This window comes from Lipophrys pholis, assembly GCF_963383615.2.
Source record: "Lipophrys pholis genome assembly, chromosome: 1".
NCBI lineage: Eukaryota > Metazoa > Chordata > Actinopteri > Blenniiformes > Blenniidae > Lipophrys > Lipophrys pholis.
The window spans coordinates 34,804,602-34,829,842 of NC_137635.1; the positions used below are offsets into that span (position 1 = coordinate 34,804,602).

The window sequence follows — 25,241 nt, forward strand, 5'->3', positions numbered from 1 at the left end:
GTGCCCTTAAGCGGTGCACAATGTTTCATGTCAACAAGCAGTGAGCAGAGAGTAACTGAAACAGCTAAAAGTCTTCTGCCTGCTACAAATACTCTTCAATCTCTTTGAAAGTAAAGGACCTGAAAGAGCCATAAAGAGGGCTGCACTTCATTTCCTTTAGCTGGTGTTTTGTTGTTGTGGTTCAGTGGAAACATGCATACACTGGAGACACTTCGAGTATATTATCCATCTGTACCCATTTTATGCATGTCTTTGGACTATGGAATCACAGAAACTAATCAAAGAAGAGAGCACACAAACTCCACACCAAAAAAGCCTCCAGCACAGAATTAAACTAGAGATATTCTTACTGTGTCCACCACACCGACTCCACTGTCAATATAGCCTTTTGATAGTTCTACATATTGATTTTTTACATCACTATTTCATTACTATATCAGTGTGTTTAGACACTACACAGAGGATGAATTAAGAGTTGGAGGTGCTGCTGTGCCGTGTGATGAATAATGAGGACAAGAGGAGCAGAGAGTGTTGAAGAAGAAGTGCAGTGAAGAGAAGAGGTGACTGTGGGGTGTCACAGCTGCTTCTTACTGTCCTTGTTCCTCCAGCACTTAGAAAGGACACTCAATGGCTTCCGCGGCAACTCCATTTAGCTCTATTGATTTTGCAATTCTCAGCCAGGGAGAGGAGGGGGTAGAGTGAGATGAAAGAAAGCTGGCAAAGAGAGGATGAGAGAGAAAGACAGAGAGAGAGAAAGAAAGAAAGAAAGAAAGTAAGAGGCTCCATTTTCCATGTTGATCGAAGCATCTGAAGGAATGTCACATCTGACAGAAACCTTCATACACCCCCCCCCCCCCCGAGCACTCACTTATTTGTGAACCTCTATGTGAACACAGGCACACACACACACACACACACACACACACACACACACACACACACACACACACACACACACACACACACACACACACACACACTCACACGCACACAAAATCTATTTGCCTTCTTTCAGTCTTAGTAATGGGCTTGAGGATGAATCACTCTTCTTTACGCACATTATTCACTCTCTCTGAGTCCACAGGGCCTATCAGTACAATCCAGCTGTCCTAAAGATATTCACTCACAGTCACAAAGTCCCATAGAAATCATTCTTCACATGTCCTGTAAGCTAAGATGGTAGGAATGTGTGAGACACGTAATCAAAGGCACCAAAAATGATGGAGGAAACGGACAAAAAGAAAAATTGCAGTCACAAGACAAAAGGGAGAAAAAGAGAAAGTCATTTTCCCCATCAAAATCTTCATATTCACCGATGGCTTTACAGGCTTTGGTACGATGTTGATTAAAATTGTTTGATTTATTGCAGGGTTCCCTCTCAGACGAGTGTGAAATACAGAGGACATATTAGTGCCTGACCCCCGGCTAGCTCAGTTGGTAGAGCGTTAGACTTGCACTCTCAGGGTAGTGGGTTTGTGTCCCATGCCGGGAGCCACCTTCCCGTGGGCTCACCACCTGCAGAAAAGGTTCTTAATTGGTGCAATGTGATCTGGGTGACAGTGCTCAGACTGCCACCCCCGCGACCCGGAAACGGATAAGCGGGAGAAGATGGATGGATGGATTCAGTTCCTGCCCACGCTAACCATGTTCAAGTCCAGGGCTTGAGGGGCCTTTCTGCGTGGAGTTTGCATGTTCTCCCTGTGCATGCATGGACATCCTTGCTCCCTCCTACAGTCTATTTGAACTGACATAAACCGATAACTTGTCCAGGGTGTATTCTGCCTTTGCACATAGGCAGCAGGGATCAGCTCTAACCTCCTGCGACCCCGGGTTCAATAAAGTGGTATAAAAGATGCATGAAACATAGCTCAACATCGATTTTGAGATAACTGTACAAATAACAGGATAGTGGCGCACGCTGCGTTGTGAACAATAGACCAACTTTTCACTTCCATTAATTACACTATTCAAAACTTATGCAGGCCCCCTGCTATTTATCATGTATGTCTGACTTTGATTATGGCCAGGAGCACTGGAGGAGAACTAAACTGCTCTTATTGCTTGTCTGTAAACCATCTCCAGTTATCTGCCTTATCTGCCTGCTGATACCATGGCCAGTTGTGAATGGCTTGTTTTCTGCCCCATGTTGATTAGAGGGCTTCCTTTTGTCTCTCAGAAGATTAATTGGACAATGTAGGTTGTGGTGTTTGTGTGTGAGCACATCGCATCTCTTCCTGCTTTTAACAGATACCAGGCCATTTGTCTTTGCAAAGAGTAATTTCATTTAATCTCACACACAAGAGTCACATTGATTTTCAGGAACTCAAGCAATCTTGTATTATGACCAAGTGTTATTTTATACACTATATGAATAACCAGTTTAAGTGTTCTGAACACTGATAGAAATCATTGTTTGCGAATTCAATTCACAGTGCAATTAACAGGTGCGAAATAAATGCTCTGAATTTCAAATTATGAGCTGTTCAGTTTTACAATTCACTTTGCAAATAGTGGGCTTTATGTAATGTTGACTCGGTACCATCAAATTTAATATCGGCACACATTTAACAAGCCTTCATTTCTAACTGTATGAAGTTGTATTAAAGTCTTCAAGAGAGACATTTAATCATGTGGAAAGCCTCTATCACAACTGATAAGCTTAGAGTATTTTTAAAACATGTTTACTGCTTGTATCCAGACAATATTGTGTCTCAGTAAAACCATAGTAAACCGCATACTGCATCCATCACAGCAGCAATGACCTCACAGAGTCTGGCTGCAGATGTAGCTTGTCTGCAGTCCAGTCCTCTCACTATTAGAAAACCTTTTGAGCATCAATAAACAAAAACTTGAAGAGCTAAAAATCCTTCATCAGACAAATGTGTGACAAAGACTCTGTTCTGCTCACTTCCCAGACAATTACAGACTACTCTTCCAAAATAAAAAATGGATAGCACTCTCACCTCACAGTGAAAATATCCCCAGTTTGAGTTCTGTAGGAGCTTCACTGTGTGGCGTTTGCGTGTTCTCCCACATGAGTTTTGTGCTGTGGTTTCCTTCGCCAATCTAAAAACATGGATTTGAAGTTAATTCATAACTGGAAAATAAACTTGCCTGTAGATGTGAATGTGAGTGTGTGATCGTGTGTTTCTCCGTGTTTCCTCTCTGATGGACTGGTGAAAAGAAATGTCAGCCTTTGAGAATAGAAAGCCATTGACTCCAGTTTCAATTTACATTTTTCACAATTCTCAAGTATTTTTGAGACAGAACTTGTATTTATACTCAGTCAACAAAAGCATTTAGAATACATGATCAGCATGTTTGTTTACCACAGAAGTGAAAATGTCGCACAGATCTTGTCAAATCAACTCCTTTCAAACAATCTCCTTGACATTGCATGCTTCTTGTGTTTGTGTGAGTAACTTCTTGTTTTCTTCTTCTTGTTTCTTTGCTTTTCAGTTTTACTATTATTTGCTATGAATCACTGTGATTTCTGTAGTTATTCCATCAAGGGCCCAGGATGTGGCAGACAGTAAAGATTTATAAATAGATAGATCTAAAAGAAAAAAAAAAAGAAAGAAAGAATGCGCAAAACCGAGTTGGCAGGGAAACAGTTTTAATTTTCCATGACGACAGAAAGTGTCGCCTCTGGCGTTTAAATGTTTGCAGTGTTTATTTCATGTCTATTCTCTATTTCCCGATAGCCCTCATTTGAAAGCTCAGCTGGACTGTGTGTCTGCTTTAGGTGCTTCCTGAGTGTTTCCCATTTGGATCAGCAGCCGCTCACTAAATGTAAATGTCTCTGCACTGTGTCTGTGGTGAGACCAAAGGGTGAGGGATGGCAGTAGAGTGTGCGTGCGAGAGGAGGGGTACTTAGCGCTTCTTACTGTGCACTTAGCATACACGCTGAGTGCACTACACAAGCATTTAGTTGGCATACTAATGCACTGATAACTGGATTCTTCCATTCCTCAATTGGCTTTTATTTCCCCCACCACACATATGATAGCTTTTTCACACTAACCATAAGATAGGCCCTAAATAATCCATTGTTGTTATATTGCTTCATCAAGGTAAGAAAGTTAATCTTATCCGTGATAATATAGAAAGGGCAGATGGATAGAAGCTGACAGGAAGAAATTAAAGTAAAAACATTAAAGCAGAAAAAACAATAAAGGAGACTTTTCACTTGAAGGAGTGAAATGTTTTGCATTGATCCTTTTGAATCTTAAGCCTCACATCTTTTTTCGAAGGGGGTGAGGGTGTTGTGTTAGTGACATAAAACAGATCTTGAAGATAGTTTTCCTGTAATAATACACTTTGGTCAAACTTTCTCAAAGTAGACAGTGATGCAATTTTTTGATAAGATGGCTTTCCCTTTTAGTGAGACTTGATAATCCTCTATTTTTTCTTTGCAAAAAAAAAATAAAAATGAAGTTTTGTGACCCTTCAGCATGACTCAGCTGATACGTTCTCCCAAATAGAGTTTTTAGTTTTGCATATGCTGCTGAGTATATTAGCAAGGCACTTTTTTTTTTCTTTCATTCAATATCTTGAACATTCCCTTCCTGACACATTCAGACCTGTCCTCAAAAATCTTCTGCCACAACCATGGCAGAGAGAGACAAGATCAGAGGTGAGGCGAGGCGAGGCGGGGAGTGCAAAGAGGAACAAAGATGATGAAAAGGGAAAGAAAAGAAAGTTGGAAGTACGGAGCCGGCGGAAAGGTGCTGGTGGCAAACCGGAGAAGTACAAAAGAGAATAATTTAGTTTGGCTGTCAAGTCATGAAACAAGTCAGATGAGAAGAGATTTTTAAAACTAATTTGTGATGTCCTATTTTGCAGAAGGTGAGCTGTCAGATATTTTAAAACCACAGCGGCGCAGACACAAATCCATCTTATATAGTGTTTATTCTGACTATGGTTGCAGGGAGCTGCATTGTTGCTGACAATGGACAAGAAGTATTGAAAAAATGATTGCTACAGCATCACAGGGTTAACACAAAGACACAAAATCATGCACACACATATTCACACAAACATTCACATCCATCTATGTCCTATACTAGCTTTATATGGATTGTCTCTAAATAGGGCTGATGCCTACACCTGCTCGTGCTCACATGCACAGGCACCAACGTGCCTGAAAAGGATATTTCTGAATTGTGTGAGGAGGCCGATCGCAAACTCACACAGGTACAGTGATTCATGTAGCTTTCAGCCAAACTGCATCGGTCTGCTCTGAGGTGACAGACCTAACCACTGCACCATTGTGCTGTCTCCTGGTTCATTATGCTTTTTTTAATAGTAGTGGAAGGGTAGAACAAGAAACCTTCTTCATACAAAGAAACACAGCCAACCAATTCACAATGGTGTCAACATTATGCAATTACACGTATGATCAGAGTCCCTCAAAAAGTATGTCATTGGACTGTGGGAGGATGCCAAAGTCCCCACCATGCACAGGGTGAACATGCATGGCCTGGTTTCAAACCCAGTGAGGATACAATGCTTGCCACTGTATATATGTTGTATCATTCATAATCAAAAACAAATCAAAAACAAATCCAGTAAGTGAGGACTTGTGGTTAAAGGTAATTTTCCTGCCAAATTAGTATCTGAATACCATTACATTTACTGTCTGTTTGCTCCCAATACTCCGTGCCTCCAAAGCCTCACTAGTGCATCATAGTAAACTTGACCTTATTACTAGCCTTCTCTGCAGCCAACACAATGTCCTCATTATTCTGTTTACATCAGCAGATTTAAAATGCACACACACTGGCTGTTAATAACAGTTTATGCTTGGTTTATATTGTTCCTCAGCAAGGTGCACTGTGATCCATCCTGGTTCACTGGTCACATAACCTATGTTTGGCACACAAACAAAAGATCTGGGACTCTGCTCTTCTTGTTAGGAGGTAGGTTGAGTAGGCAGCATCTAATTGTTTTCACGGAAACCCTATGGGTGAAAACCTAAATCCAGTACCCAGACTGTGTCATTTTATCTTTGCCCAAGTGGCTCTTTCAACTTCCCTCTCTTCTTCCCATGTATAACATGTAATAGCCTCTCGTAAATACGCAGTGGCAGATTTCCACAAGATAGACGGGCTTATCTCAGGTGTTTTACTCTCAGCAATAAAACACCACTGTTGCATGATAATATACTGAAGAAGTGGAGCTTTGCTCAGCAAGGCGAGGTTTAGTGTTTAGAGTCTGCAACAGAGAGTTAAGAGATGGTTACACTCATGGACTAATAATCTGAATTTGTCTGGACACACTTTAGTTTTATCTGAAACAAACTTGGGAGTATCTGAAAAAAGTGTTTGAATAAAGAACCTATATGTTTTGGAATTTGTGTATAAGAGCACTAAATAAATGACAATATATAAACATGATGAAGTGTGAATGATAAACTTTAGGTGAAAATATTAAGGCTACAAATATAATCTCACATCTCCATTTAGGTATAAATCAATGATGTACAGCCTGAGAGCATTCTTTGAGACTGAAGACTGACACAATTCCTTCAGTCATCATTGAAATGATGACTGAAGGAATTGTGTAAATATGATGTGGAATTTGGAGACAGTAGGACCACGTGAAAGACAGAAGGCTGAGCTGGAGGTGGCCACAGATGAGGTGGAGATTTTCATTAGGATGGACCTGGACAGACAGGATTAAAACACACAGATCAGAGGGACAGCAAAAGGTTGAGCAGTTTAAAGATGAAGCGAGAGAGGCCAAGTTGAGTTGTTTCGGAGATGTGCTGAGGAAAAATAGTGGATGTATGGGACACGGGACATTGGAGATGGAACCACCAGGGAGCAGGAGGAGATGAAGACCTCAGATAAAAACTTTATGGATGCAGTGAAAGAGAACATGGAGATGGTTTATGTAACAGTAGAGGAGACAATTGATAGGATGAGATGGATGCAGGCCATCCACTGTGATGCCCCCTGAAGAGATTAGCTGAAAGGACAAGATATTTGTAACCTTGCCCTTCCTTTCCTTCTGAAATTTCACTTGTCACAATGGGACTTCAAAAAGCAGAATACTGGCGTTATTGATACTCCTGTGCCATTAATTGACAGTAAACTAAAATGCAAGAAAATCACTGAACTGAGACTTTTGAACAGTATGCAGTTGTGTCTGTCATTGTCTAGTACATTTGTAGCTTTCCTTCAAGACCAAGCTGAAATGTTTTCCGTGTAGAGGATTGAAACTGAGGCAAAAGACATCGGATCGGTCTAAATAATTGAAAGCACTTGTGTGAGTGTGTTGCGGATGTTAATAAGCTTTGAGTCAAAGAGAAGTTGCCTTTTCTCAAGTCTTCTTATTTTCTCAGGTTTGATCGTAAAATACAATTCACATTAAATCACAGAGAAAAAGGAGTTATCCCCTGTTAAACAGGTCCTCTGTGCAAGCAGCAGTGCATGTGAACTCAAAAGGCTCTTTCAAATGCCAGCCTTAAAACTGTCCTTCTATCTAGCTCATCAGAGGTTTGACAGTTTTGCCCAAATTCAATAATGGACTTGACAGAGTTTCCTGTTAAAGACGTTGTATTGTGTCCATAACAGCGCACTGGAGTTATGTGACCTCATGCTCAGGGCTAAACACTCCTTATGCTGCTCTCAGAGTGATAAACATTAGTAACATCAAAAGTGTGAGGAAATGCGGTTGCCATTTTCATACTTGTCTCTCCAAGCTCGTCAGTTGAAGCAGAAATGGATGCATGAGATTAGTAAAAATGATCAGTCTGCTCTATTTGAGTGCATCGTGTGATTCCTCGGAAAAAAAACATTTTGTGACATTTTCAGTTTTTTTCATGTTTGGAAGCAAAAATGATTTATAGAAGTCCATAATATAGAAGTCCAGCTAAAAAACTGCAAATATGTGTCTAAAGTGGCACTTTGTTCCTCTTTACCTCTGTCTCTGTTTGCCTCCTCCTCCTCCTTTTGGTTTGTGACTGCTCTGATTCTTGTGTACTTCTCTAAGCAGGTCTGCAACCTGCCTGGGGACCGGCTCATTACTGCGCTTCAGCATTCATTGTCTTGTTACACTTGTGCAGTGGTGAAATACTTTCAAGCTCTCACTGGATGTCTTCAAACAAGCGTCTTGAATATAAACATGCCTCAGCAGAAAGAGGATGGCTGGTCGAATAGACTAATGATGGGTGTGTGCACGCGCAAAGTGCGTGCGCCTGTATGTAGGCATGATTGCTGTATTTCAGAAAGACAGCAACATAAACAAATATAATGCTGGACTATATATGCTGGACTTATACATCCATCCACCTTTTGTCCACCTTCATCCAACACATGCAAACTCCACATATAAAGACTCTCAATCCCAAATTGGATTCAGACAAGGGACTGTCTTCCCCTTGAGTGGGAGTGCTAACCACTACACGAACGTGTGGCCCACTCAGGTGCCACTGTTTATTGAAAAAAAGTATTTTCTACAGCGACTGAATAAAGCTGATGTGTAACAAAATGACTTGAGATGGTGCATAAAGAATTTTTGTTTTTGATAATCATGGTTTGGCCCTCAGGGCCTATCAAAATGCCATTTTGAGTTATCCCTCCGTGTGTTACTCAAACACAATAAATTACAGTGTTCTGAAGGCCCCTGTAAAGATTTTCACTTATGCAGTGACTGTGCATGTTCCCAAAAACGAGAGCATAAAGTGAGGATGTGATTTGTCTCTCTGCTCCTGTTCAGCTATTATACTGAAAGACAGAGAAATAATAGTTGTGCACGACATAATAGATTAAAGGAGGAACAATCAGCTTCACTGTGTGAGAGAAATATTGTAACTCAATTTGTTTCTGTCATATTTTCTCACTGCCAGAAGTCATAAAACCTTTTTCTCATATTTTTTTTTTCTTTCTAAAGTGCAACGTTAGGAGATTCCCCACCATTTGCCCGTGTTTTCTTTTTTTTTTTTTCTTTTTTTAAATAAATGACAGTGTCTGCTTGTCATTTCACCAGAATAGAAATATACATCCAATAACTACCGAATGGGTGTCATAAAATTTAATGCAGGTATTCATTTTCCCAAATGATAAAGCATAATTACAGTCATGCTACTCTATGGCTTTCCATGTAATTTAGTGCAGTCATTCTTGTCTGCACTGCAACAAACTGCTATAACTTTGCTTTTCCACAGACTTGTCATCATGTGATCAGAATTTTAATTGTCCATTTGTGACCAAACACCTGTCAAATGAATGACAATCCCTTTGGTCTCAGCTTCAGTTTGTGCTAATTAACAAATATTGCCATTCTCACTACTTAACACAAAGATGCACATGGTAAACATTAGACCTGCCAGATAACACGTTTGCTCTGGTATTGTTGGGGTGTTACTGTCCTCATGTTAGCATTCAGCCGCGAGGAGCATAGATGTTGCCTATGTTAAATTCAACAAAATCACAACCATGGTAATATTAGGTGCGATATGAGGTGGGACAGTCACTTGCATAGGCAGTGGAGGTAATTGTATAGACTTGTAACTCTCACCTCCACAGGCAGTCAGGCGGCCAGAGGCTAAATGGAAGTGGCAATTCATTCTGCCTGTCAAGTCAAGTACCAGCACAAATCCTGACCGTGAGATGATGAAAATAAACCCACTGTCAATGTTAATAACAAATCCCTGGCTTCTCAGGATATTTCAATTTATGTACTGTATGGGAGGCTTAAAAAAGGGACAACAATGCCATGGTGTCACAACAAAATACAGTTCTGATGAGCACCAAATTAGTACGGATTGATTCATGAAATTCACTCCTGCACTTTGTCATAAAAAACAACAATGCACAGAGAAATGTTACTGTGTGTGTGTGTGTGTGTGTGTGTGTGTGTGTGTGTGTGTGTGTGTGTGTGTGTGTGTGTGTGTGTGTGTGTGTGTGTGTGTGTGTGTGTGTGTGTGTGTGCGTGTGCGCACGCGCAAGAGTGTGTAAGTAAAATTTTAAATTCCAAATTTCCTTGTGCATGAATAATAAAGATTCTTGGGCCATAACAGCAGAACTTACAGTATATTCTATTACTAATACAAATACTACTTTTGAACTGTATCTATCTCAGGCCCATACAAAAAATAAAAGCATTACAATTCCATTACTGGTGAGGCCTGTTGACTACGTTGTTTGTATTATCTTATTATAATGGGATTATAAATTACTTCACACCAACAAGTCAACATATACAGTAGAATGTAAAATGCTTTTCTTGTTTTTCGTTTCAGGACTGGCAGAAATTGCAAGATAGCTCAGCTGGCATTTTGTGTTTCAAGCCAAGCTGGGACTGAGTTGTATTCTTGTAACGATAAAAAGTTTAAATATGTGGCCTCAGTATTGTAGTTGCAAATGGGATTTTTCTGGAAAGGATCACTTTCTTGTCAATACACATAGTATTTCAAAGCACATGCAATCTTGGGCTTCCTGTCTAATTAAAACAAATTTTCTCAGTAAGAGCTGAATGTGCTAAAAAGGTCAAACCCTATAACAACGTCACCATATTAATTAAGAAGAAAGGTAAGGTCAGACCATTGTTGCATATGTGTTACTGCAGGTCTAATCCTCATTTCTGTAATCACCGCCATCTCCAGTTGTTCTGCTGATGGTGAAGCTGACAAAGTAAAGGAAAACGTTATCATCTTTGCCGCATCATCCTTCCATATACTTTAAGACAAAGGCATCAGATAAACAGATGAACATATTCTAAAATGAATACACTTGCAATGTTGATTTTTGAGTTTGGATAAAGAGGTGTTTTCATATTTTGCCCTTCTTGTGTACATTAATGGAGTTGCTTTCCATTCACACGACCTCAGTCAAGAGGTCCCACTGTCACTTTCACTCATGTTTGACATAAAACTCCCTCATAACAGCTGAGCATCAAAATGTGGTTGCACCTTATTCAAAATGTGAGATGTCGTTCCCATTGTTTTATTCGGGGTTACATCCAGTGCACGCCCATAAGAAATCAGTTTTACAGTGTGCATTTTAGACTGTCAAGAGAAATCTTCTTGAGTTGTTAGATGACATGAATACTTGCAAGTCTTGGACCTGGCGGCCTTTTACTATGTTACCTCTCCCTTCTTACGACATGAATATGACATTGCATATGCTTATACATGAAGAAAGTGCCCACCTGCATGTCTTTGAATCAATGTAACTTTCATGTCTATAAAATACTCAAGGAAAAGTAACTAGCATAGCTGGAAAACTGAATAAAATCCCAAAGGGGCATCCAACCAGGAGGAGTTGTCTCAAAGTCCATTTTATGTGAAAGAATTTACAATCAGCATTCATGTAGTAACTATCAATGAACTAAAATTGAAGAATTCTTCAAGCATAAATTAGATACAGCTTCCAAAATGTGGCAGTTTCATTTAATTACAGAATATATTTGGTATTTTGGCATTTTTTTAAAGATAGTTGGGTTGGTTTTTTTTTGCGTTCTATTTTCTGGCATTTTATACATGCAACAATGAACTTGTGAATTAACATAATAATCTGCGGGCTAATCAACCTGACGGCATGTTCGCAACATAATAAATGTTTTATGGGCCTGATATGTGGCGGTGAAGTGAGGCGAGCGAGCAGTTTTTTTGAGTGTTTGTGATGGCTGATAAAAGTTGCGTGGCACATAAGTCTCCACAGCTGTGTTTGTCACTCATCGTGTGCCTTTAATGAACAGCTCATTAGACGGAAACCTCATTAGCTATCTGACGACAGGGAGCAAATGATGCAGGGAAGAAGAGAGGAATTTGTTGCGTCGCGTTTATTGAAGGTAAAAAGCCAGGGAACACTCAAGGATGTGCCTCCGGTTCTGACTGCATGATTGGAGTAAACATCATCATGTTCATAAAAGCAGCCCCATAAACATAATCCTCCACGGAAAAGCGTTTCTAACCTCAATAGGACCCCCGAAAAAGATGTTTACTGAGAAACTTTTTATTTATTTTTTTTTTAAGATGCCCTATTTGTGTTTGGTGCAAATCAAGAATATTGTTTCATTTAAAGGCATCGTAAGTGGACGCGTGGTTAGAAAGGGACTCAATAGTGACGGAATATTTTTCACTTCGCTTTGCAGATCTGTGACAAGGAATGGCATTATTACGTGATCAACGTGGAGTTTCCTGCAGTGACGCTGTTTGTGGACGGAGTGACCTATGAGCCCTACCTGGTGACGGATGACTGGCCGATCCATGCCTCGAAGATTGATACACAGCTGACTGTGGGCGCCTGCTGGCAAGGTCAGAGTGCGAGCATGCGTACGTGGCCATCTGAAAATGTTCAGTCATACAGAAGTTTAACCATGACGAGCTGAAGTCAGACAGGGAGAAAGAAGCCATCACACCATTTGTTGGGGAAGGGGGGGGTGGACTTTATAGCCATACTATAATCTGACAGTCGTTTTATATGCAGCAGCCTTTTCCACTCTGTGTTATGGTGCTATTTACAACACATAAAATCCAAAAAATCAGAAGCCACATTAGAGTAGACGAAGCATCATCTTTAGTACTTCATTTTTAAAACATTGTGTTTATTTAATTGCTACATGGCTGAATATTGAGAGTAACAGCCACTTTAGTCAGTATTGTAAATTTTTGTTGTAAAAACAAATAAAGAAAATGTTTTTTTGTTTTTTTTAAATGGGAATGAATACAGGGCTCTTCTGCTAAGCTTCACCAGTTGTTTCTCTCTTTTGTTATGCACAAATATAATTACACAGCATGGGGTCTTTCTTTCATCTATTTTCTACTTTTTTCATTGTCAACAGCAGTTTTAATGAAATATTAAACAGTTTTGATTGAATGTCGCTGAATAAATTACATTTGTTACACTGAACATATCACTGTAATCCATTCATTACAAAACCAGCTCAAATATTATGATCTATAGGTCTGTTACACTCACCACAGGAGATAATTACCTTGCAGAGAAATGCAACAGAGAGCAATTTCTGTACACTTTTAACTCCTATGAAATACGTATGGAAATACATAGTGATTTTCTAAAAGTAGGACAACCAACGGAGCTCCAAGAGACCAAAATCTGTCTGCAATTTCCATTTGCACGCAGGCATGCTGTGATTTCGCTCTGAACCTGGTGGCGGCTCTGGATAAACAGAAAAAAACCGCACCAACAAAAATGTCAAGCAGCCAGAAGATGTTGGAAATTACATTTGAATAACAAACGAGAGAGACAGAGAGAAGAGGCAGGAGACCCACTGTAAAAATAAATAAAGAGATTAAGATTTATGCCCCGGGGCAGCGAATGTTTCTTCTTTGAAATGTAGAGACGCGAGCTGAGTGGGTATCAAACGGGAAATTCTGTGTCAGTTCCAGCGGCAGGGAATGAGGGCGAGTGGTGATCGGATTGGAATGAATAAGAGCAACCCTGCTGCCATGTTTATTACTTGAATAATTACACAAAAGTGTTTCGCAGGAGGGCAGAATGAGACGGTCGCGATCTGTTCAGGATAGTGCTCGTAACCCTCGTCCGCATCATCCAACGCTTCGATCCTGATGGCGTTTTGGTAGCTGTTTAGATTTCTTTTCATCCTGTGCCTGATTGCAATTTTCTTTTTTGTCGTCATCATTTTCTTTCCTTGCTTCGTGCAGCCCTCTCTTGCTGCCTCTTTCCATGAATCTCTGATTGTGAGAGAAAGCCCTGAAGGAAGGATTAGCTTGAGTGAATGGAGGACAACTTTGCCAGCTATTACATCCCAATGAAGCCGCTTTAAGCTTCACTAAGCCGCAACTGATAACTTTGCAGGCCATTAGCGAGCAAGATTGCCTTTCAGAGTCTCTCATTTCTCCATCCTCTTTTCCCCACAATCAACAACATAATGATGAGACATGTAGAATAAAAAGCATTCAGACTGTACTTTCATCGCCTTGAGTGCAACATCAGGACGTGCGTTTTCGCCTTACAAGGATAACAAGCAAATGGGTTTCATTGTTGCTGGTTTTTATGCTGTTTACGACACCCAATGAGCGGTTCTTGACTTTGAACGGTAAATGTGTGTTTGCAACAGGACATTGGGTGCGAATACTCTGACACCCGAGTAAGGCAGCAGAGAGTAGCTATCAAAACAAGAGAGGGCTGCATTTATAGAGGAAAGGTGGCAATCAAGAACAAAGGACCATGATGCAGCAAGTCAAAAAAAAGCAGCAGGAAACACACACATCGGGGTGACTAATAATAGTAATAATGACTTTTACTTTTCTGAATCTGAGATGTGACTGCCAGTACGCCAACGAACCGAGAAATTCAAGACCCTGAATGAAATGTGGCGGTTATTGATGTTCTTTGGAACAAATGTGTGTTCAGACTGAAAGTTTTAACAAGCACCAACTGTAGCAAAAAACCTCCCTGGTGACCCTGGGTATTTTCTGAAAAACATAAAACTTTAAAATGTCGATACACAAATACAAGTCTATTTCTTTCAATCTGACAGTGGATGACTTCATTAAATCTGCGTGCGTGCGTGTGTGCGTGCGTGCGTGTGTGTGTGTGTGTAGTAGGGGAGAACCACAATGGCTCTAAACAGACCAACTCCTAAAATAGCATCAGTGAAAAGGCAAATATGCATGGTTATGTACCATTTTAAGCTGAAATCTAAGTTTTGTGTCATTTGTGCTTGAAATGGTCACGCTTATTGTTTACACATTGCTAACATGAGTATTATGCTAAAGATGTATAGCACAACATGCATCACTGCTTTTCTGCTCTTATATCTACAGAAATATAATTTCATGTCTGGATGCAGACAATCCAGAGATGTCAATTCATACTCGCTAAATCATGAAGGCCTTGCCTTGATGAAAACCTTATAACGATGCACTTGTAACAGATGAAGGTGAAGAAGAGACATGATTGGTATTTCAACGTTTGTAGAGCGAATAAGAGGGCAAATTAGGACTATCTCACCCTGTACTTGTCACCTTTAATGTGCAGTTCTCATCATGTCCAGTCTGAGTGAAATGACAAGGGGGATGAATAACACTTAGAGAGACTAAACTCAGATAGCGATTATGTAGAAGTACACTGTGTCCAAGTGGACACAGAAAAGAGCAATCAAACCAATAGATGACTGATCGTTGTACTTTAGTAAAGGTTCACAATCCAAATAACTGCAACAAGTGAAGAAACACTCCTCCAACAAGTAGTCTTTTATTGCAACACCAGTCATAATCGTCACAACTGTGTCTAACTGTGGCTATGCAGGGTTAGTGTTGCGGTATCAAAGTAACAAGTTACTGTCGCACCACTTTTTGGAGGGCAGTTACGATTTGGTATGCAATTGCTTTCATGAAATTCTGGTGAAATTTCAGTGGTTTCATTGTTCATTAGTTTTCCCATAAGTGAAAACTGTACACAAGCTGCAGAATTGCTTTTACTCCACAGTGGGCTTTCTTTATATTTACTGTTCCATTAAACTCCTGTTAAATGAATTCCTCATTGGATTCTGGACTGATTCATTAATATTATCTTGTATCTGCAGTAGCTGTAATGTATTAGCAGCGTTTAGTAAACATGAGCATTCACAACACCCGTTTCTACTTGTGTTTTGCGGTTTGGTTTGTCTCATGGTTTGGTTTTATGCATTGACCTGTTTTCATGTTTTGTATTTTCCCTCATATTTCCTGGTTTTCAGTTTGTTTTAAATTCCAGTTAATGATTTGATTTCACGTTCTATGTCTGTGTTCTTGTGTGCCCTCTCTCACCTCATCTCAAGTGTCCTCCTCCGATCACTCTGGTTTCTTATCATCTCTTCATCCCCAGTGTTTGTATTTGAGCCATCACAAGGTTGTCAGGTGTAAATCTGCCCACTGCTTTTTTATCTGTGTGCTTCTCCTGTTTTCCTGCATCTCTGGGCTCCCCCCGGATTGTTTGTTTTCCCTCGTAGAATACTTTGGACTTAACAAATAGTTTCTTTCAAGAATCAATTACCTCTAGATTATAGAGCATCTACCTCTAACTAACTGATTCAGTTGAACTTAATGAGTGAATCAGACATTCGATGGACTCGCACAGTGCTGAGAGCTAATGCATCACAGAAACACTACAGTTAGACGATTATGTGCACGATAGTAAAACAAGCCCATTGGAGGCAGACAAATAAAAGTAACACAATACTTTTTCCAAATTACAAATACATTTCATTTGCTGTAACCAGTAAAGGTACCTCTTTTTTTTTTTTTTTTTTAAAGGATGAGATGGAGATTGTTCTTAATGCTGAACACTCAGCTATATTTATGAACTTTAGGCTTAGATTTCAATGTATCCATCCACAGGAACTAGTTCCCTTTTGGTTTTCTGTCATCGGGTTTGTTGAGCAAAGAATGAAGATTATTCTTGTCTTCTTCTGACTTCACTAAGATCTTTACCATCGAATCAGCTGCGAATATCTCTCCAAATTAGATATCTATTATGCCTTTCTTGTTTCCTTTTGCACATACTGACAGTTCATTATCTAGATATAAAAAAAATCTAGTCTGGCTGTCAATATGTCATACAATCTTCATGTGAATGTAGGGCCTGCTTAGCATGCCGAAGGTGGAATCCCTGTAACAGGATCTTTTCTTCCCCCTGTATGGCTCGGATTGACAGAGCTGAGGGAGGAGATGCCTGCAGCCCTGTGCAGGCTATCTGCAGGTTCTGCTTACCATTCCCTTGAGCTTTTCTGTACAGAATAGTAGTGCATGATAACAACTCACGGTCTCTGTTAAATGAGTGAATGACCTTCAGTAACAGAATTGCTGAGTCATACATCAACGATCCTGACGAACTTGTATGTGTATTCAAGAGAGTCAATCAAATTCTTCTCATTAAAACAGACACACACATGATTGAAACACACTGACATTCAGCACAGAATGTGGTACAAAGTGTAAAAATAGACCCAGGTATGTAATTATTTCCATTATAGTGGGAGAAGTTATCGCCCTTTGTTACGTTTCTTTTCGTAATCCATCACCCAGAGCAGACCTGAAAGACTCGCACACAAAGTAATTTACTTTAAGTGCACTCGCCCTCCATGATTTCATGAATATGACACACTTCATCAAATGTGGTGAAATTGTATCATAGGGCAGGGCATGCATGTGATGCGGTGAAATCCGCTGCTCTGTATAGAAATAAAGTCAACTGTTAGAAAGATGTCAGTGCTTGACAGACTCTACACACTGCGCTGCTGCGATACCTCCCACACAAAGCACTGTGCCACTGTGTTGGCTTGCACTCCAGGTCCTTTTCTTTTCCACTGGATGACCCTTTGGGTCAGCTGTGCATCACCAACTAAAACTCAAGAATCAAATTCAGCGTGACAACCTGACAAGGCATGTCCAAATCAAATGTCAGTAGTGTGTTATACGATATATGGCTGAGTGTTGTGAACTACAATCTACAGGTTAGAGTATTTTCCTGTAGTGAAGCTGATTTTCTGGGTTCTGTTTTCACTGGGGATTTGGATACACAGCAGTCATAGACAACACCAAGTTTCATCCAAGTGCTCAGTTAAGCACCACTGTGAATCAATTCAAAATAATGATGTTATTTCTGTTGAATATTTTCTTTTTTCTTTCACATCTGTTCCCAGACACATATACTCATTTCTGACAGTGTAAGCCTTGGTGAATTCCTTGGTGACATGAATAAATGTTCTTAGCTGCTATCCTTTCAATTATCTTTAATCAAACTGCTTTTTTGTCCAACTTCTTGTGCTCTTCTTCTGTATTTAATCTCCCTTTTCTTTTTTTTTCTTCCTCTTTGTTGTATCTCCTCTCGTCCCCATTAGGTGGTGAGATAGCAACCCCAAGGTTCACTCAGTATTTCCGCGGCAGCCTGTCAGGTCTGACAATCCGACCAGGCCGCATTGAAACCCAGAAGGTTATCTCCTGTTTGCAGGCCTGCAAAGAAGGCCTTGATATAAACTCCCTTGAAAGCCTCGCTAAGGACATAAAGGTGTGTGGAATAATGGAAACACAATTAGCATTTTGCAACACATTTCAGCCTTTGGTTGGTCGGATAAAAAACACCTTTGCCCTACTGTAAAAGGAAAAGCAAAATGCTGTCTGAACATATCTTTAAATGCCGCTCTTTTATTCTTCTTCTGTGAAATTAATTGGAGCCCAGCAGAGCATACGCAGGCATGCATGTAGTTTTTCCACTACTGAGATAGGACTCAATCTTTCCAAAATAAACACTGAACCTGGCTTTTAGTATAAATTGTATGTGTGTGTCCTTCCAGTTCCACTTTAACCCAGCCCAGTCTGTGTTGGTGGTGGAAGGGGAGGATGTGGACAGCATCAACACGGCCATGACCAAGGTCTCCTACATCAACTCCCGTCAGTTCCCCACGCCTGGCCTCCGCCGGCTGCACATCACCACCACAGTGCAGTAAGTACACATTTTGGATGATGCATTTGTTATCTATGAGATGAAACACACTTTTACGTTTTACCATTCAGTTTTACATTAGTTGTAAATATTCACATCTGAGCACTTTACGGTTGTAAAGCAGCACTGTTGCAGGAGCTTTCGGTTCAGAATTGGACTCATTTGGGTGATTCAAAACCTTCTAGTCAACTTTTTCCTCTTGAGACCCTTTGCTTTGTTTTTTTATTTATTCCTTTGGCACACTCTCCTCTTATGTTTCTTATTTATGTCAGATAGAGACGTTGCATTTCACTCACCAAATGAACCAGCCACTCCAGACTAACGTCACCACTTTGTTGCCATGACACCCCAGGTTACCATCAATGTAAGACTTTGATGTTAGGAGCAACCTACATTTCGGTTAGACTTCACTGTTGTTGATTATTATGCATATTACATTAAGTGGTGGACTACTGTGACAGGAATTTCAGGACATTTCATTTCAGAATGTTTCCATGTACATTTCAAATTTAAATAAGAAAAATTATAAGCACTTGTTATCTGCAAATGCATCTTTGTGGTTGCTTGCCATGAGGCTTGATCTGCATAGTTACCTTAAGCGAATGCACGTTTACCATCACATAGGCTTTAAAGCTGTGACACATGGATTAACTGACATTATAGAAGCCAGCATCTCATTTGCTTCATATATGCAGTAAGTCATGGGTTGATATAGGAAATTGTTTGATGTGCAAAGCACCTGCAAATTAGATGTGTCACGGAGTTCCTTGTTGTTTGAGTTCTTCCTTTCCTTGTGGACAGTTTTAGAAGCATGACAGTGCTGTGAATTTGGATGTAAAGGACATTGCACATTAGCATTTTAACTCTTTATTGCACACATCTCAGCATGCAGGCGATCTGTTTGGTGCATTTGAAGACAGGGTGGTCAACATAGTCCATGCCGTTGAATACAGAGGCTGCAAACAGGTCTGAGAATGGAAAGATGTGTTTTCCTTTAAGCCACAAAACTCTCTCAGGGATAGCAAAAGATCATTAGTGTAAAAACAATGAAACTCTCTAAATGGACCAGCTGTTCATGTTAAACTGACACAAGAGCCACACTGCTCGAGTCTGTATTTTACTTGCATTGGCCTGTTTTTCTCCCTATTTTTCTCTCTGTTTTTCTGTTTCTGTGCCTGGTTTTGGATTTGATTTGATTTGACTTGACTTGACTTGATTGAATTGGCAATGTTCACCAACAGCACATCTTCTGGATGGTGAAGTCAGTCATTCAGCCTGCCTCTCTCCTCCCAGCGCCCGGACAGAGCAAAACAGCTTTGACATGCTTGCCACTGTAATCAAATATGTGTGATATTTTTTGTTTTTCCCAAGCCTGATAACAGATGGACCTCATTGACTGGCAAAGTGGTGCAGTGGTTTAGCGCTGTCACCTCCCTGCCCCTGCCTCGCCTTCCTCCCACAATGCATGTATGGTAATTCTAACTAACAGCAATAACTTGCTGACTCGTCACGGTGCAACAGCTGATATACTGATATATTTAATTGGATTTAGTTATTTCCAAACATCTTTTGCAGCTTGTTTATTTCAGTAAAAGTTGAGTTAAGGTGAAGAACAGATTAGTGCATCCTGGACAGTTCAGCAGTGTATTTCCGCTCATTGTATAATCAGTGACACACAATGTGTCTGAGTATAGCTGTGAATACACTGCATTTTCTTTAAACTGTAAAAAAAAGCAAAAAGGAAAAAAGAAATAGCAAACCAAGCTTTTTTGCATGCTATTGTGATATGTTATATATTAATCTCAATAGTTTATGTTTTGTCCCTTAAAACATTACTAATAATAATAATTGGGAAATGTACTTTAGTTACAGTGTATAGCCCATTTTCACTGCTTCAGCATCACAATTTGTTTTTACATGATCAGTCAATTACTCACACACTCATGTAACATTGGTGACACCTGCCATGCAAAGTGCTCACACGCCATTGGGAAACACAGGGTTCCTCTCTTAAATCAAACTTCAAACTTGGCCGGCTGGTACAGTAGCCTCCCGATTTTGAGCGACACTGATGGTGTAGAAAGCTACTTAGAGGCTTACTTATAACTGAATTGGCCAGTAGCTGCTATTCCATCCAAGTCTTTTCTCCTGGACACGAGTCTGACCGGGTCCTCCTAAACTTACTGAGCGCACGGAATGCTTGATTGATTGCACACTGAGTGTGTGTGTGTTTGTTCGCAGTGTGAGTTGGTGACACCTGTTCACATGTTCCTCTCTTGTCTCTTCACCCATCCAGCACCTGTTCATTTGTTGAGCAGCGAATGCTGGCAGGTCAAATCAGCTTAGTCGAGCACCGGTCGATAAAGAGAGGCAAGCTGGAGGAGCAACAATAAAGGCTGTCTGACTCTGAACAGCTCTTCCAAGCTTCCCCCGAGATAAAGTCAGATAGATCTGGCTGTGTGCACACGGCAGATGTGTTGAATTTGTAGTCAGTGACTTGAAGTATAAAAGATATTAAAAGTGTTGTTTTGTTCTGCCGCTGCTTCTTGTCTCTGACTTGCTCAGTGATGACCACTAGTTTACAGGTTCACTTGAGTTAGCATCTCCTTAAGCAAAGAGCTCTTTTTGTTTTAATTTGCTCATTTGCAGACAGGTATATATCCTTATAGTGATTTGTTTGCGTGGGTGAAAGAGGCCACGCTTAATTACACTGAGAATCAGACTTGAGAGTGATGCCTCGTTTGAGCACAGCATCATGGTTTTTTTTAACATAACAGAATAACTTTGGATCCAGCTGCTATGACCGCAGCTCTGAATTGAAGAGTGGCTCCTTCAGATCAGAGAGCACGTCTCTGTACTTCTGTGAGTAAATCAACCAAATCCAAAGAGGTTCCCGACAATTTTCTTTTTGTCGGACCCCAGATTGCCTCTAATAAAACATTAGAGTGAAGCCAAACATCAGCGGACACTCCCACTCGAACCTGCCTTGTGATCTTCGTCAAGAAATCAGTGTGTTAATTGACATCAAAATCATTTGAAAGCTTTTTTTTTTCACCCAATTGAATGTGACAATGCAATTTCACATAAAAAAATAGCTTTTGTTCACTTTGTTACACAAGGGAAACAATATTTTTGTTAATGCCTTCAGCAACTGTTTTAATGTATTTTTTTTGTGTATATGAATTTTGATTAAAACATGGATGAGTTGGGTGGAACGTTATTTTTCACAATAGCTGTTGCTTTTTTAGTAATACACATTTTTTCTGATGAATAAGTGATTTATAAGTTGCCAGGGACTCTGACACATGCTTTCCATCAGATTTCAGCACACTTATGATCATCATGATTTGTGACAAAAGACTCCTCGGGATTCAACCGATACACCAGATGGGAGCAAAAAGCAGTAAAGTAGTGAAACACTAGTCCTGTCCTATACTGTAACCTCTGTCTCCTCTTCTGTGTGTGTGTGTGTGTGTGTGTGTGTGTGTGTGTGTGTGTGTGTGTGTGTGTGTGTGTGTGTGTGTGTGTGTGTGTGTGTGTGTGTGTGTGTGTGTGTGTGTGTGTGTGTGTGTGTGTGTGTGTGTGTGTGTCTCAGGTGTTTCGGAGAGGACACGTGTCTTTCCATCCCAGATATCAAGGCAGTAGTTATGGTCCTGCAGCCCAGTGAACCGCAAATCACGATTACAGGATCTAATCGACTCGTCAGGCCCGCCGGAGACCTGCGGGGCCCGCTGGGTGTGGCACCCTTCAAAGAGCTTTACATTACCAGCACAGTAATGAAGGGAGACGGCTTTGGTGGACGTGAGTAGCAGAATCTTGCTTGGATTGTTTTACACCACCCCAATCTGTTAATATTGTTTCATCTGATTAAATGCATTTTTAAGTCAATTTTTTTGGTTGATGTTCGCCATATTAGCATTTCAAATGTTTTTACACTCATGTGATTCTGAACTTATCCGTGCAGCCCGGAGGCCAGGTGTGATGGAGTTAATGCACAACCTGGACTACTGCGATGTGCTTGTAATTGGGGACGAACTCAATCCTGAGAGGGAGAGTCTGGAGATTCATCACAGTGCTCTGCTGGGAAAACACCTCGATGCCACCAACTCCACTTCTGGAATATCAATATACGGTAGGCAAGGCTTGACACCCGGGTGAGAGGAATGACAAGTATCACCGGTGCGAATGTCAAGTGAGATCAATAAAAAAAATAGGTTGCTTTTGATCTGGAAGAGCATCAACATGCACGGTTAGGACGGTGTAAAAGTTGGTGTCACTGAAACCCAAAATCTTTACAGGTTTATCTATGACACCCAACATGTGTTTCCACCTCACACCATGTGTTACGCTGCAGAATAACACAATTGTTTCCGTGTTACAAGGCGTGGACTCCATGGCCCACTATGAGCAGGCACTGAGACAGGTGCGCTACAGGAACTGGCGGCCTGCCACTTTGAGTGAAAGAAGGTTCAGACTCACCTGCTCTGAACTCAATGGACGTTATACAAGCAATGAATTTAATTTGGAGGTAAGCTTTACATTGACTGTATCACCTGTTTTTGTCACGATTGAATGATGAAGTTAGTTTTTATTGGCACGTTGTCATCACAGCAGTGCTTAACATGATCAGTCGTTTAAACACGCTCTCAAAGCCAGATGGGGATTGGGACACCATCTGAGCCACAGTGGCCCTTAAAATACCAACAACAACTTTTTTGCCTTCATAAATTGAGAAATATTCGGTTAAAAATGAAGTCAGTAGGTCCGCTTTCAGAGAAATGTAGTAGTGACACCATTGCAATAAAATAGGTTCTTTTTCCACCTCTGCTCAAAGTGTAACAATCTCTTCTACGGCTTTGTACAACCTCTTTTCTCTCTACCTCTGAAGGTCAGTGTTCTTCACCACTCGGCGCCTGTGGAGCACGTCAACCACATGGCCGCACAACCCCAATACATGAGGCCCGTCCACCACCCACTCATGATCCACACCATCAACTCTCACATGTCGGGTAAGTCACACCTAGAAGGGAAATGGCCAAATGATCATTTAATTGCTTTATAATGACAATTTGAAAGTTCACCGGAAACTTCTCTGCCACCTAAATGAGGCAATTTCTGCTTGAGGCAAATTCACAAATTTACTGTAGAAATACATAAGTGGATTAAAAAAAACAAAAAAAAAAACATAATTTGTAAAATACAAACGATAACTGTTGTCTGAACAGTTAAGACATCTTAAAGTCTTCATGAAATGTATATGTCTCTATTCTTCATACTCTATGTTCACTGGTGGAACATTCAAAAGAAAAAGCTTAATTGTGCAAAACATTTGGATTCAGTTATATTAGTTTTCCACAGAAAGTTGCTTAAACAAGAATGCTAAGTTTTAGATTTGGCTTTTTTGCAGCACTTCTGAGTTGCTCAACTCCAATATTCAAGTGCAAAGTTTTCATGAATGGCCTTACTGGAAATAAAAAACATTTCTGTCGAGGGCTTTCACTGTCATGAAAAAGGGCATTAAGAACACAGCAATGCACAATATTTCTTCACATTTTCCACTATTTTCACTTGAAGACAAAGTGATTACATTTCATTAGCCAGCCGTCAAAAGTCAAGCTTATTGTTACTTCAGCTCTTCTTTGTTTTGTAAATTCATCATCTGAAAAACCTTAAGGGAATATCTTTATATCTTCTGTGACATCACACGGATCACAGTCAAGGTCACCATGACCTCGTGGTTGTTGTTGTTTTTTTTCTTTTTTAACATTGTTGTTGATACAAAATCGTTTATCTTTATGTTATGACATGCCTTAACAGTATTCACGATGGCATGTAAAAGCTTGGACACACAATTGATTTCACTCTTGCTGGTTATTAGAGACAAACAAAATGATAATTAAAAAATATATATATTTTAGCTGAAACAAAACAATGGTCACCATCAGTGACTATATGTACGGTTTGATATACTACATGTCCATAAAGATGCACACATAACTCGTTTATTTATCATCCTCTCCTTTAGCCGGGGCACCTCCTGCAGCTACAGTAGTTATTGTGGCGTGTATTGCCGCCCTGGTGGTGATCGTGGTGATCGGCGTCTACAGGATCCACGCCACACATCAGGAAGGGTCCAGAGATGACGAAGATGAGGTCAAAGAGCCTGAGGCAGAATGGGACAACTCAGCTCTCACCATCACTGTCAACCCCATGGAGGTAACTCTGATTCATGAGAAATGTATTGTCTGTGGTATTTGAGATTTAAAAATGTGATTTACTCAAAGGTATGGTGGCCCAGATGGTCCACCACAGAGGAGCAATGACAAATACAAAAGCCACAACACGAAAACAAAATCAATAAGATGAAGACATGTAATTAAGATAAGTACACTCACAAATCCCACTGCAACACGGTCCTCTGAAAATGCTCCCTCTCTTCTGTTGTGGCTTTTCTATTTGTGTTGTTGGTTTTGTGATAAGTGGTATGGGGCTTAAACATTCATGTTGCGGCATTTATATTTCTCTTGTGGCTCTTGGGTTTATATGTGGACATCGTTTGTTCATTTGTGGTTTTATGTAGCAATGTCTTGTATTTATTTTTAGCTTTTTTTGCATTGCGTGTGTGTTTTTTTTGTTGTTTTTTTCATTTGTGTTGTAGCTTATTGCAATAGGGGTAACCTTTTGAGCAAATATAAGTAGGGCTTCATCAAAGACTGAAGATAATTAGTCTGGAAGCAAGTTGTTGATGAACCTGCTGTTCTTTGCTCCTGATTCACTGGGAGCTCGGATGCCACTGCAAACTGAATCTGGTTTGTTCTCTTC

The 25,241-nt window shown here is 40.3% G+C and overlaps 1 protein-coding gene across 1 annotated transcript in view; it reads left to right on the forward strand.

Moving 5' to 3' along the window:
• Positions 1–25,241, forward strand: part of clstn2a (calsyntenin 2a) — a 155,322-nt gene that overhangs the window by 127,132 nt on the left and 2,949 nt on the right. The window contains exons 10-17 of the mRNA XM_080484998.1: positions 12,103–12,265; positions 17,818–17,984; positions 18,271–18,419; positions 22,015–22,220; positions 22,384–22,551; positions 22,802–22,947; positions 23,308–23,428; positions 24,445–24,635. Coding sequence (XP_080341124.1) covers positions 12,103–12,265; positions 17,818–17,984; positions 18,271–18,419; positions 22,015–22,220; positions 22,384–22,551; positions 22,802–22,947; positions 23,308–23,428; positions 24,445–24,635 — 1,311 coding nt within the window. The remainder of the gene's footprint in view (positions 1–12,102; positions 12,266–17,817; positions 17,985–18,270; positions 18,420–22,014; positions 22,221–22,383; positions 22,552–22,801; positions 22,948–23,307; positions 23,429–24,444; positions 24,636–25,241) is intronic.